Below are 14,966 nucleotides of genomic sequence, written 5' to 3'. Positions count from 1 at the left end.
AACCCACATTGGTGCTGCAAATGCGTTTCTATTTTTAGACGAGGTCATGCGTAGCTCACAGGGGAACTAGATATTTCAGTGTCTGGAGGCGTTTGAAAAAGAAGGTCGGCGTGGGGTATTTTTTCTTTCAGCTTAATAAGGGTGTGAGTGCGTGTGTATGTGTGCGTGCGTGTGTATGTGCGTGTGTGTGTGTGTGTGTGTGAGTGTGTGTGAGGCTGTGTTTGTCCAGAGTGATGTGCCCCTGGGTCTTTATGTGAAGGTGAAAGCGCTGTCAGAGAGAGAGAGAGAGATCTGTCCCTCATCTTTTTCATACTCCCTCTCTCCTCTCCCTCTCTCATTCTGCACTGGCCACTGGGCCCTGGAGATGTTAGGAGAAGACAACAAAGCCTGCAGCAAAGGACACACACACACACACACACACACACACACACACTCACACACACACACAGACAAACATAGACATCCACACAAAAAGTACTCATACAAACTAGCAGACACACACACACACACACACACACACACACACACACACACACACACACACACACACACACAGACACACCCTATCTTTGACACACACACTCAAACACATCTACCCATTCATGTATACACACACACACACAAAGACACATATAAACATAAACACACAGTGACACTGTAACCTTCCAGCATAAGAAGACAAGCAGCTTGGAGGGTAGGGACAGAAATAAAAGACACAGGACTAGAGAATATGAGTGAAAAGATCTAAATGTGTTTTCACTGCAGTACATTTGAGAGCAATGAAGAGATGAGGAATAGATACAGAATCTGCAGGGAGGCCTTTACCGGCAGCTTATCTCCTCAAGCACACAGGCCATGTTTTTACTGCACAGTGCAGCATAGCCTCGTGTTTCTGAAGCAGCAGTAAATCTGGCCGGCGTCTTCTGCATGCCCCTGAGGAGACTGCAGGGTTCAGGCCCAGAGAATAAGTCAGCTGCCTGCTGCCGGGCAACCGAACGGTGTGGATGCTCCGAGGCGGAGGAGTCCCAGCTGATGGCATTTCCTCCGCATCGTGGGTAGTTGGTGGCAGCACCCGGAGCCCTTGCCTCGCCCCAACAGAACGCAGTGCCCCTTCTTCAGGCGCGCTCGGAATATTAACGAGATCCGCTCTCCAGGCGACTCTGCTCCCCCTGAAATTAAAGCGTTTGAAAGAGCAGCCTGATCAAGTCTGGCAAAGTGCCCTGAGTTTGTGTTCTCTTTGATTTTGGTATTCATAAGTTTCTCTCTCTTCCACACTCTATCTCTCTCCCTCACTCTATACTAGTCGCTTCACACTGGCCCCCTCCAAACCTTCCCTCCAGAACAGATTGTATCACATTGTTTGGGCAGCATTATACTTGCTAATCCTCTCATCAGGAGACAAAGGGGGTGGGTGTTGTGTGTGTGTGTGTGTGTGTGTGTGGAGGGGCAATTTGCTGTGTGTTAATGAAGGTACAGTAGATAGATGGAGAAATCAGCTCAGCCCATCACAGCACTGCAGCTGATCTGAAACAACTTTCGCTCACTCACTCGCTCCTTTGCTCGCTCACCAGAAGCTGAATCGTCTCAGAAAGACATTCCCACAGTTTGTGCTGTTTGGAAGGAGGGTGAGAAAGCGACGGTGTGTGTTTGCTCAGTGAGTCAGTATTCACACTCACCTGGCGAAAATTTGGAGAGTCCAAAATAACTGTGAGGTTGTGCTGTTCATATGTAAGCATGCAGGCTTTTCTCTGAAGACGCTTATATATTAAGAAGTTGCCTGAATATAAGACTTTGCAAAGAGACTAAAAGTATTTTAGTCTAGTTTTAGTCAATGAAAACTGTTTACATTTGAGTCTAGCTACGGCTGCTTTAAATAAAGCTGAAACCACATACTTGCCTTGCAAACACCAACCACACTTTGATCACTGGTGAAAGTTAGCTAGCTTGTTAACTGGTCTATTTTGGTAATATATTTGCAGACTACATGCTGTTTTTAGGGATTTGTAAATTATACACAAAAGCCTACATAACGTAACACCACCACCTTAGTAATTGGCTTAATATAGCTTGAAAAAACGTAAAGACTTAACATTTCCACCAAGACGTTTACTTACCTCAATTTCTTTGCGGTGATCCTAATGTGCCGCTTGAGGCCTGGGGTATTCATACAGGCACTATAGACAAAGAGGAGCAGACCAAAGATACAGAGCACCTGAAGCCCTGGGGTGCTGAGGAAAGGATTAAGGGAAATACATGGCCCCTCCTCCCACCTAATAAAAACCTTATCCACAGGAAAGTGGATATCCCCCACCCCTAAAAATCTGATTACATTAGCACCTTCCTTTTGAATATTCCTCTAAAACCAAAGCCTCAGGGTAAAAGGGTCTAGATATGTCTGCTTGAGGTTTCATGTTGAGTGTGTGTGTATGTTTTGTTCGTATGTGTGTGTGTGTGGGCTCTCTTAATTTAGTGTTTTCTTTTGTGTCTGTGCTGTGTTTAACCGTGTCTGTGCCGCCTCTCTCTGCAGGTCTATGACACCCCCCCCATGACAGTGAAAGGCCCCCCCAGTAAAGAGGGCGGTCACGACATCTACGACACCCCACCCAGTGTGGACAAGAGCCAGCTTCTGTCCCAGCAGACAGTGAGTCCTTCACCCTGTGGCCTCTACCCCGCACCCACACACTGGGCTTTAGTGTCACACAAAGAAGTGCAGATGATGTGTTAAATGTCTGACATGTACATACAGGTCATTTTTACGATGCATATGCATATAATAACAAATGTATTTAGTTTGTAAGTCATAAACAAACCTTTTTGATAAACTTGTGTTACTTGAGGAACACATGGATGGCCTTTGGTCTTGTTCTGTGTCAATCTCTGTTTCTCTGTTACAGGTTTATGACTTCCCACCCTCTGTCAGTAAGGACGTGCCCGACGGTCCAGTGAGGGAGGAGACGTATGACGTGCCCCCCCACTTTGCCAAGATGAAGGCCATAGAAGGCCTTGCCTACTTGCCTCAGGGCCCAGGCGTCGGCCCCGAACCCCTCATCCCAGAGGATGTTTACGACGTCCCACCACCCTTGATGACAAACAAGCGCCCCCCTCAAGACAGCCAGGAGATCTACGATATCCCCGCCAGCCTGCGCAAGGGCGGCCCCCCAAACGAGCCCCTCCCTTCCATCCCGCCGCAGGACGTCTATGACTTCCCCCGGGAGCGGGTGTGCAGCGAGCGCGAGGACCACGGCGACTACGTTTACGACGTGCCGCCGCAGGTGGTGCGAGACGCTGCGGGGGGCACCAGCGAGGAGCAGCTGGCACTCAACTTCAAGCGCCTGTCGGCCACCAGCACGGGCAGCACGCGCAGCAACCTCTCCACGTCCTCGCTGGACACCGTCCCCGTCAGGGAGGCCCCCGCATCGGGCCCAGGCTCCAACCGCCTGCTGGCGCTGGACCTGGACCAGGCCATGGAGCGACTACAACGGCTGCAGCAGGGGGTGGAGAGTTCCGTGTCCGTGCTCATCGCCTTCATCAGCGGCAACTGGCGGAGCTCCGCGCAGATGGAGGCTAACCTGCCCGGGCTGCGGCAGGCCACCGAGCGCACGCGCACCGCCGTCCGAGACCTGCTGGAGTTTGCCCGCGGTGCCGTGGCCAACGCCGCCCAGGCCACCGATCGCACGCTGCAGGCCAAGCTGGGCCGACAGGTGCAGAAGATGGAGGAAGCCTTTCAGACGCTGGTCAAGCACAGCCAGGCCCTGGACGCCATCGGCTGGTCGCCCGCCAAACTGGCGGCGGCGCCCGCTCCCGGCAGCCAGGGCGACGACCTGGACCGGCTGGTCATGTGCGCCCGCGGCGTGCCCGACGACACCAAGCAGCTGGCGTCGTTCCTACACGGCAATGCATCGCTGCTTTTCAAACGGACAAACAAGCTGCAGCAGCAACAGATGCCTCTGCCGCCGCTGCCCCACTGCGCCGACAACAACAACATCTCGGCCTATCAGACGGGCACGCCTGAGCGCGCCAACATCCAGTCGCGTCCTCTACCCTCGCCGCCCAAGTTCACGGCCGAGGAGGAGTCACCGGACCGGCCTTATGAAACCACCGAGGCGGGCTGGATGGAAGACTATGACTACGTGCATTTACAGGTGAGAGGAATGCTGCTGACTCCATCTTACTCTCAACATACACAGCATTCTAGAAGATATTATGTTGCCAGTGTAGATCATGGAGGTTTGCATCTTAAAGATGTAGTCTGCAAATCTGGTGAAGGTTGTTGATATTTGAACTCAATAGCCAATGAAATTACACTACTCCTTTCCATGCTCCTGAAGCAACACGAATTCTACAGCATGTCAGTTCATACTGATTGCTTTTCTCACTGAGGGTAGTCTGATATGTCCCTACTTAGGAAGGTTAAAGATGTTATCAGTATATCGGCAGTGATCTCTCTCTGCCATCACATCCATGTCAGTGTAGCTCTCGTGTCCTTAATCATGCAACGGTCACAGTGTTGTCATTAATCATGCCGGACGAGTAATGTGTGTATTCACATACAGCACATCATCGTTTCTCCCCGTGAGGTGGTAGCACCATCTAAAAGCTGCTCTGTTGAGGCACTTGACATGAGATAGCATCTCGATGGGCCATAAATCTCTAAAATCCCCATTTAAGACTTGAATAATCAATGTACAGGAGCAGCTGTGGTGATGTGCCAGTGCCACCTGTATTTCTAAATGTGATGTTCCACTGCCACCTACTTCTATGTTCTATAATGTTGGAATGGAGACTAAAGCGTGCTTCTTTCATCATACCTTTTAGGGTAAAGAGGAGTTTGAAAAGAATCAGCGGCAATTATTAGAGAAAGGGAACATTACGAGACACAACAAAACGCTGGAGCAGCAACAGGTAAGAGATCTGATGTGGATGTACATGTGTGTATCTGTGTGTTTAGGAGTACCATGTATAATATTAACATATGTGTGCATTTAAAGCTATTCAGTGTATATCAAAATCAGTTAAGTAATTTGTAAAATGAGTGAAGTGCAAATGTGATAACAGTAAGGACAAAAGCAGTTTAAAGTGTGACTATGTCCCCCACTCACTCTGCCCTGTCATCTTTTCCCTGATGCAGCTGAAGCAGTTTGAGCGGCTGGAGCAGGAGGTGAGCCAGCCAATCAACCACGACCTGACGGGCTGGACCCCTGCAGGGCAGCATCCGCAGGCTCCGCGCAGCAATCTCAGCACCGGCGACCGACAGCTGCTGCTCTTCTATGCCGAGCAGTGCGAGGCCAACATCACCACGCTCACCAACGCCGTGGACGCATTCTTCAACTCGGTGGGCAGCAACCAGCCGCCCAAGATCTTTGTGGCGCACAGCAAGTTCGTCATCCTGAGTGCGCACAAGCTGGTGTTCATCGGCGACACGCTGTCGCGGCAGGCCAAGTCGCCGGAGGTGCGCGCGCACGTGGCGCAGCACAGCAACGCGCTCTGCGACAAGCTCAAGGACATTGTGCTCAGCACCAAGACGGCGGCGCTGCAGTACCCGTCGCCGGGCGCCGCCCGCGAGATGACGGAGAGGGTGCGCGAGCTCACCGGCTACACCCAGCAGTTCCGCATGGCGCTCAGCCAGCTGGTGGCCATGTGAGGATTTGTGTGGGGGTGGAGGTTCTCAAAGTTGGTGGAGGACTCCTGAATTTCTGGGGTGATGGGGAAGGGAGACGGTAGCAGTGCGGACCCACCGGTCTAATCTCTTTCCCCGGCCCCCTAGAGAGCCCACCACGTACACACTCGTCTGCGTTCATCTTTTTTTAAATCACATAAGAAAGGTCTGCTGACAGTCTGACTGGGCCAGGGACAGTGGTTGTAAATGAATTGTTGTAAATATTTAAGTATACGCACGGGATGGGGGGACAGAAGTGAGAGACTGAACTCGTACTCTTAATTGTTTCTCAACATCTGTGGAGTGAGAGAGGACAAAAAGAAAACTGAAAGAAGTTTCTAGAACACAGTCCATTATGATTATTGCTATACTGTAATTATTGCTCTGATTATTATAATTGTTATCATTATTATTATTACGACATGTTGATTAAGGATGTTCAAAATTTCTAATGTGTATGTAGAAGTACTTAATGCTGTTTTTCATCAGAGATCAATCATGGATGTGCTTTTTTTAATGATTAATGCTTTGATTGGATGGATGAAACAGTGACTGAAAATGGAAAAGCTTCCCCCCTTCTATCAACAATGGATGCAGGGTGGGTGCAAAGCATGCTGGGAGTTGCTTCAGGAGTGATGCCATTGACAGGGTCTTCACACAGTGCGCAGACAGCCCACTGTCACGGGACAGCTTAGATGTTAAGTGGTCTGGAAGCTAATTAAGATGTCCCAGTTGAGCTGATGTGTTGCAATAGTATCAACCCATTCTCACGTGGAAGACAATATGGACAGCAGTATCATGCAATTATGGAAAAAATAACAACTGATTAGAAAATTAGATTTTTTTATAAAGTACGAAAGGCACTCAAAGAGAAAAGGTTTGCATCTGCGTGAAGTTACGGTTATTGTTTTTTTTTAAAGCACAAAGCTTTGTGAGTTCACTGTTGTGGGCACGTCAGCTCCTGCTTTTCTCTCCCACGACTTGATTACAGCAGGGGTCCACAGATTCAGGCCAGTGTGTGAACACATGCACGCTGACAGCAGTATCTCCCGAAATTCCACTTTAAGGGTCAGTTTTAGGAGCGTGAAGGGGCAGGGGGTTACCTGACAAGGACCCAGGTCTCCTCACCATCCTACACACCTCCTTACCAGCACTTCAGTCATAGCAGACCCACACCCTGCAGGTCAGGGGATGGTATTGGGATCAGAGTGTCATACAGATGGGATTGCCAGAGGAATGTGGAGAATATCCTCTGCAGTGGCTTATGCCAGCCCTGGTGATGTGGTCCCTGATGGAGAAGGTTTCAGTGTGTGTGTGTCCGTGTGTGTGTGTGTGTGTGTGTGTGTGTGTGTGTGTGTGTGTGTGTGTGCACGCGCAGGCCCGCTTCAACCATATGGCACCCAACCCCACTCCCAGCCATCACGTAAATAATGAATATTAATCTGTATATGAAAACGGCACCTAGAGATGATAGGTTTCCTCAGTGGCCCAGATGTGGATGTGAACATGACTCAGCTCTTTCCTGCTGTGTGACACTACAGCAGCCGTGTCCTCCCGTGGTGACTCAGCTGCCCCAGACAAGTGCTGCTCTACAGTGTCTGGACTGGTCGGCATGGAGATGATCCCTAGCACACCTCTTCTGTGTCCACCCTGTTGGTTGTATTCTAAGTATCAGAATATGTCAGAGAGAGTAGTTCAGTGAAACTTTATTATGCTATTAAGTACTGCAACATGTTGTTGTGCATTTAGTCGAAATCCCTATCCAGTTTTAAAAAAAGAAAGAAAAAGACTACATTGAATAAAAAAAGGTATTTGTTGTAATGTTCTGTTCTCAAATCAAATCTGTGTTGAAAGGATTTGAAAGACATTGAGGTATCTGTTTAAGAACATACTGTACATTGCGTAACTGGAAAATATATGTTTAATATATTTTCATTAAAAAAATAAACTGCAAACCAACTTTCGCTCCACCTAGCCTTTACTGTCACATGGTATCACATTAAAATGTGTTTTTCATGGTCGTGTGAAACCACATGGCCACTGAGAGGCCGACCAACAGAAGATGCACACTTCAACAGGTTTTAAGTTTTGAGCCAATCGTTTTGAGCCAAGTGGATAATATTTCATCATTGAATTACACAATTTTACCATTATTAAGAGATAGTCCCTGAAATGATGCAAGAGCATGTACATTTCTTTACATACACCTACACCCATACAATATTTCAGTGAAATTAAAATAAATATTTTAACACATGAATACGTGACAAACAGATGAAATGCACAGAGAACCTCAAACCACTCTGGCTGCACTAGACTGCAGGAAGTTAGCCGTGCATGTGGTTTAGTTTGCAACATTTGCCTGCTGTTTGAACGTGTGGCACTCAGCTAAAGAGGAACGAAAGGGCCTGGTCCAATCACAAACAGCGGAATGAGATGCAGTAAAATCAGATCAAATGTAAGGGGAAGGTTGAGGGATTAAGACAAATTAGGGTTCTCTCTGATGTATGTATTAGTTATTAATGGTTGTGTCCATGGTAAGCCATTATATAAAGGCATGTATGTTTCTGTTTTGCGTGAAAATATCCACACAAGATAACTAAATCAAATGAGTTACCTAAGTCAATTTAGCAAGTTTGTGAACATGTAGTCAACGTCATCACTTGCTCTTTCAATATGTCCTCTATCTTATATAGTTCCATCAGACTAGACCTTTGCAAAGCCTGCTCAACAAGTATGATTGATTCATGAGTTTTCACCTTCCCAATATTTTACATTGTACTCTTTGGCATTTCTGGTTAGTGCTAAAATCAGCGCAGTCTTGCGCTGAACATTACACACTAAATCAGATGACTGTTCATGTGTTCCTCAAAAGACTGATGATTGATGTTATGTAAGAGGAATTCAACATGGCCTGTCATTTATTGCTTTTCACATTCTGTCAGGTGGTTAATTTCCCAATACTGGAGAACTTACAGGAGGAACTAGACCAGGATAATGTCACGTATGTGACTCATCAAATGACCCAAAAAATAACTGCTCTGGATTTCAATCACACACACAGTGGAAACAGAAAGCAACATATACTCCTATGCTATTATTCTTAACAAGACCTCTTTTAAAGAAACTACAACTATACATAAACAGAGGGAATGATGTGAGTGACTTAATAACATATGAGATTAACAACAAATCCACATACATTAAAATAATAATGAGTAAGTTAGTTATATAAAACACAATTTGACAAGATATTTCAACACATTTGTACAATTTCACTTTAAAAAAGTAAAGTGTACAGACTACAAATAGACTCAAACTTTATAACAGTTGTCACGTCTTTCTGGTTTTGACTTCCTGTTCTCAGTGGGCATCAGCAACAACTCATGTTCACACATCATCTCTAAACAAATCCCACTACACGTTACAGAAAAAAGAGCTCCAAGGTGTATATTTATCCATAGAAATATTAGTCTGTGGTTTAAACCAACATTCCAAAAACAGACTGCTCAAAACGGCCAAGGTTTGCATTGCAACTGTGTGCAGCACAGTTCTCTTAACAGCTTGGTTAGATGAATGTGTGATACATTTTCGGTCATACCTAGTCATACTTGTGATTCGCTAGTTTTTGGATTAGACGCTTTGCTCAACTGTTGGGCTGTTGCGAGGAGAACTGCAAGTGCTCTCCATTGCTGCGGCGTCTCTGCCTTGTTAAAAAGGACCTTGACGCAAAAGCATAGAGGAATGGGTCCAAGCAGCAATTCATGTAAGACAGAGTCTTGGCGAAATCCCCTGCAATCCTCCGTACATTTTTCATCTCCTTGTACGTTTGAGGGTGAGAGATTTTAGTCAACGTGGTGACAATGTCCATGATGTTGATGATACGTGTTGGAGTCCAAAACACAAAAAACACCACCACAATGCTAACTACAAGTCTGGTCATCCTCCGTTTACTTGTGAGATTGGCCTTGGGTACTTTCTTGTGCAGGCACAGATAAGAAGTCAGCAAGACAGAGGCAGGGATGGCGAAGCCGAACAGAACCTCGTACAGAAGGACAGACACTTTCTCCCAGTCTGTCCCAGACATTTGGCATCTCAGACCACTGTTTTTAGGAACAACGCTCCGTGTTGGAATGATGGGCAAGGAGAGGACGCCCGCTAGGGTCCAGAGAGCGATGAGCCAAATGCACTTATGCCGCCTCTGCAGCCTCTCCGTCAGCTGCCGGTTGGTACTTTTGTTCTTCATTATGCTGTGGTGGTGCAGACTCATGGAGGTGACGGTCAGCACACTGGCATACAGGCTCCAGTTAACCAGATAGGAGAACAGTTTACACATCGGCTCTCCCAGAGACCAGCCCCAGAGCAGAACGTAGATCCAGACGGGAATCGTCAAAAGAGACAGAGTGTCACACACGGCAAGGTTCAGCATAAGCTTCAAGGTGAAGCTCATGTTCTTTCCTGCGATTTTGTGGAAAATGGCAATGATCACTGCAATGTTGCTGGGCAGACCCACAGCGACACACAGGCCCAGAAACACCACAGGGGTTAGCTTCTTTGGACCCCAGGTACTCGAGTTGAACGTAGTGGTGTTTAGTTCTATCGCACCTGAGGTGTTGTGGTCGAGGTTATATGTATTCAGCTCCATGATATCCCAGGTACTCTGGGTGAATGTGGTGCTTTCCTGATACATAGTCATATCTGATGGGGAAAGGGGAAAAGAAAATGTCTGTGATTTGTCATTGCATACACCACCTTGATTCCACTCAAGAAATGTGGGACAAAACAGTTCAGTTGGTTATTAAGCTGGCTGGACATTCCTACATTGGAGCTTTTGTTCTAAGGGTGTTTTTTGTGAACAAACTAAAATGTTCAAAACCCATTACTCTATAATGTTGCCTTTCACAGGGTAGAGGTACACAGAAATGTAAAATAATCCATATCAAAACAAGCCTCACAACACACTTTCTCATAGAGGAATATCTCATTTGATGTCCTGTAGTCTATTTCCTGCCAGATGACAGATTGTCTAAAAAATATTTCTTTACAAAGAATCTCAGCAACAGTATAATTTCTTACTTCCGAGAACTGTGATTCAGATTGCCTTTCTACAAAAACATCCATCTATTTAGCCATCATATAGTAATTCAAATATGTGTTATGTGCTCACCTTTATATCCTGTCTTTGCTGTGTGTCCAGTTGCGACTGTCTTTCTTCATGAATTATCTCCGTGTCTGAGTCTCTGCTGTGGCTTCCTCTTATGTGAAGTGGTGTGGTTTGCTCTTCTGTGACTTGGCATAAAAACTATTTTAAGGGAAATCATTTTCAACTAGACATCCGGCATAGGCGTGCATAATATGACCACTGCATGAAGTGAGAAAATGAGAAAGATGTGTTTTTGTGATTAAGTTTCTGGCAACAATAGGCTAAAAAGTTTGTTGTATATCTTATTCTGAGTGAAACTTTAAGGAACTATAGTTTGTTGATGTGGAAGCTGTACACTGACAGGGTGTGAAGCAGTTCCTGTGAGTTACATTGTGATTTTATAACAGATATATTCTTTTTATAACAGATATATTCTTCATTTTGTGATATTTACATGTATACATATGCAACAATATAATAATGATGTAAAATGTATGATTATTAGGTGAAGGCGAGATTATGTTTCTAGATCAGCCTATAATCCTCTCATTTATTGCTGTTACCATTGCCAGTGGTAGCGATAGGATAGAGGAAAATATATATCTCTGTTAAATACAGTCAAAGATTTGATCAGGTGTCTCGCACGGATGTATGGCTTATATGCCATGTCTGTGTAGACTTTATATGTTCTCATGTGATGGTCAAGTTCATCATTACTGAGATCACAACACTAATGGCACAATTTCTCTACATGAGGTGGTGTCATCATGTAAAAGCTGCTCTACAGAGATGCTTGACATAAGATAACAACTCAATGGCTCATAAAATCTCTGCAATCCCCATTTAAAGCAGCAATACGGAGTTCTGTTCCAAAACTAGTAAGCTAACTACCTAAAAGGCATGCAAAAACCTTGCAAACACCACCAACAGCCCAGCGGACACTGATAGAAGCTTGCCAAACATTCACTGGTGTCTTTTGGCAGTATAGCTGGCAATGTCATGCGTGTGAAAGCTTTTCTTCCATTTTTGCAGGGTGTTCCAGCCCGTTACACAGAACTACATAGGGCATATCTTTGATGGCTGACAGGTGTTTATCTGTCCTTCACATGACCATATGCTATCAAAATGAATTTGAGGATGGTACCAAAACTAGTTACCTATACAACCATACCTCAAAAAGTGTCAAATTGTTGCATAGTGTTACTTTAAGAACTGACTGATCAATGTACAGGAGCCACATGCTTTTCTTAGTAAGATGTCCTACTGCCACCTATTGATGTCAAGTGGAACTGTACAGTATTTTCAAATGTGTTACTGCAAAGATACCGATTACTTACCATCCCTTACACAGATTTTTAGCTACTGGACTCAACTCCTGAAATGTACCTCAGTCAACAGCCATCAAACGTTTTAGGTCTTCAACTTCACCTGGATTGAACTCTCTTAGTGGTCTGCACATAAATACATCATGCATTTACACCATAGACTTATAAACCAGTGACAAGCGCCAATTTAACCAGGGACTTAAAATGATGTTTTAAATCGGCGTTTTATGGCAAACAATCAAATGCCAATCATCATTTAAGCACCTTGCATGTTTTATAGGTAAATTACATCTTTAGAAATCAAACTTAGTTATTTACAGTTTAAAGAAAGTAGTTCCCAGCTGCAGCAGGAGAACGTGACGCCGTCTGTGTTCGTGTACGATGAGGACTTCCTCCACTGTTCGCCTCATGCCAATCTTCTCGAACTCCTCGCGCATCCGTTGGAACCGAGCAGCTACAGAACTGGCTTTCTCATACAAGGGTTCTTTTGTGCCAAATGTGTAATTCGTAATTCGTAAGAAAGGATAAACGAAATAACGCTGGTATGACACACGTTAGAGGCGTAATCACTTAGATGGAATGAAACAGAGACCGCCTTTATCAACAATAAATGTAAGTTATAAAGTTAGCCTAGCAGCTAACACTTGCCAACTGGCAAATATTACCAGCTAAAAAAGACAGAACCATGCATTCATTTTCATGCATTCGGGGTTTATATTTTTCAATAAGCAGTAACAGGAACATTTACTTATAGGTTGATGGTTCTCTCCAGGGTAACAGGTTTGGCCGGTGGGATGATGTATTTACTTCGAATTGATTGACTCCATGGGGCCAACCAGTTGATATTAGGTTGGGTCAAATTAATGCTACTTATATGTGAACTATTGACTGCACGGAATAATTAGAGAAAAATGCAATTCTACAGCATGTCAGTTCATACTGATTGCTTTTCTCACTGAGGGTAGTCTGATATCTGCCTACTAAGGAAGGTTAAAGATGTTATCAGTAAATCAGTAAAAAGATGCATTGATCTCTCTCTGCCATCACATCCATGTCAGTGTAGCTCTCGTGTCCTCCTAATCATGCAACGGTCACAGTGTTGTCATTATTAATCCCGGACGAGTAATGTGTGTATCCACATACAGCACATCATCGTTTCTCCCCACGAGGTGGTAGCACCATCTAAAAGCTGCTCTGTTAAGGCACTTGACATGAGATAGCATCTCGATGGGTCATACATTTCTAAAATCCCCATTTAAGACTTGAAAAATCAATGTACAGGAGTCCCCTTTCTCTAGGAGCAGCTGTGGTGATGTGCCAGTGCCACCTGTCTTTCTAAATGTGATGTTCCACTGCCACCTACTGGGTACCAGTGGAGTTGTATAGTGTTTTTGATTTGCCGTACTACTGTAGTACCACTAGTGGGCGCAGCTGGTTGTTCTATACCGCTGGAATGGAGACTAAAATGTGCGTCTTTCGTCATACCTTTTAGGGTAAAGAGGAGTTTGAAAAGAATCAGCGGACATTATTAAAGAAAGGGAACATTATGAAACACAACAAAACTCAGCTGGAGCAGCAACAGGTAAGAGATCTGATGTGTATGTACATGTGTGTCTGTCTGTGTCAAGGTGTGTTTAGGAGTAGTATCCATTAACATGCTTATCTATAATAATGATCATATGTGTTCATTTAGAGCAATTCAGTGTATATTAGAATCAGTAACCTGTCTTTAAATAGTGGAAAATTAGTGAAGTTCAAATGTGATAACAGTAAGGACAAAAGCAGTTTAAAGTGTGACTATGTTCCCCACTCACTCTGCTTTGTCATCTTTTCCCTGATGCAGCTGAAGCAGTTTGAGCGGCTAGAGCAGGAGGTGAGCCAGCCAATCAACCACGACCTGACGGGCTGGACCCCTGTGGCACAGCGTCCGCGCAGCAATCTCAGCACCGGCGACCGACAGCTGCTGCTCTTCTATGCCGAGCAGTGCGAGTCCAACATCACCACACTCACCAACATCGTGGACGCCTTCTTCAACTCGGTGGGCAGCAACCATCCGCCCAAGATCTTTGTGGAGTACAGGAAGTCCGTCATCCTGTGGTAAGCCATGTACTCCATTCAAGTATAAATTATATAAGGGTATGTATCTTAAAATCTCAAGACTCCGGAGTTGTAGATCAGTATATTCAGCAACAATTGACGGGCTCACTCACAGCACAAAGATAAAAAAAAGTGAAGCAATTTCACAGACATCTTATGGTTTATCTAATTCTGACACCGTAAATGTTTCAAATGTCAGCAAGAATAGCCACGCTTGACTAAAGGTCCTCTTGTGTCATCTCAACTGCGCTTTCTGTCATGCAAGGATGTCAGTTTTTCACAGGGTCAAACAAGCAGAGTTCGACCCTTCTTATCACCTCTGAGCAAACCAAACATGGACAAAAGGTTCCTTCTTTTACGCATATAGCTCACATATATATAACACATATAACACATATGCAGACTAAGTGGAGTCAGCACCTAATAATCTAAGTTACACACACACAGAAACACAGAAAAGCCATGTTCCTGCCTAAATAAGGACATGTCCTAAATTTCCCTCTGGATAAATAAAGTATCTATCTATCTATGATTCATACAAGGTAACTATTAATACAAGGCACTTGATAAATACATTCTTAAATCATGAACAATGTTTCAAAATGAATTCTATCAATTCCTTAAGGGACTGATAATTGATTGAATTCAACATGGCCTGTCATTTTCACATTAATTGCTTTTCACATCCTGTCAGGTGGTTAACTGCCCAATTCCGCAGAACTTACAGGAGGAACTAGACCAGGAT

At 44.9% G+C, this 14,966-nt stretch overlaps 2 protein-coding genes across 4 annotated transcripts in view; one reads left to right on the top strand and one right to left on the bottom strand.

Annotated features, from left to right (window-relative positions):
• The window catches only part of bcar1 (BCAR1 scaffold protein, Cas family member), an 83,270-nt gene extending 68,610 nt beyond the window's left edge, over positions 1-14,660 (top strand). For 2 of the 3 annotated variants that reach the window (XM_031564375.2, XM_012832413.3), the window contains exons 4-7: positions 2,528-2,641; positions 2,895-4,142; positions 4,816-4,902; positions 5,129-7,615. In XM_031564375.2, coding sequence (XP_031420235.1) covers positions 2,528-2,641; positions 2,895-4,142; positions 4,816-4,902; positions 5,129-5,641 — 1,962 coding nt within the window. In that variant the 3' untranslated portion in view covers positions 5,642-7,615. Of the gene's footprint in view, positions 1-2,527; positions 2,642-2,894; positions 4,143-4,815; positions 4,903-5,128; positions 7,616-13,967 lie in introns of those variants that run through there. The other variant, XM_042707496.1, reaches the window with a different exon arrangement.
• Positions 8,546-10,947, bottom strand: LOC105904481 (neuropeptides B/W receptor type 1-like). The gene is made up of 2 exons (XM_012832370.3): positions 10,824-10,947; positions 8,546-10,354 (listed from the first exon to the last, which is right to left on the bottom strand). Exon 2 carries the CDS (start codon positions 10,350-10,352, stop codon positions 9,303-9,305), a length of 1,050 nt encoding a protein of 349 aa, XP_012687824.2. The 5' UTR covers positions 10,353-10,354; positions 10,824-10,947; the 3' UTR covers positions 8,546-9,302.
• Positions 14,661-14,966: the final 306 nt, after the last annotated feature.

This window comes from Clupea harengus, chromosome 3 (assembly GCF_900700415.2).
Source record: "Clupea harengus chromosome 3, Ch_v2.0.2, whole genome shotgun sequence".
NCBI classification, from domain to species: domain Eukaryota; kingdom Metazoa; phylum Chordata; class Actinopteri; order Clupeiformes; family Clupeidae; genus Clupea; species Clupea harengus.
The sequence above is the reverse complement of the archived record's forward strand: the minus strand, read 5'-3'. Positions and strand labels throughout refer to the sequence as shown.

What these genes read in the sequence shown, in the direction of transcription:
- LOC105904481 (XM_012832370.3), bottom strand. Translation starts at nt 10,352, where the DNA reads ATGACTATGTATCAGGAAAGCACCACATTCACCCAGAGTACCTGGGAT.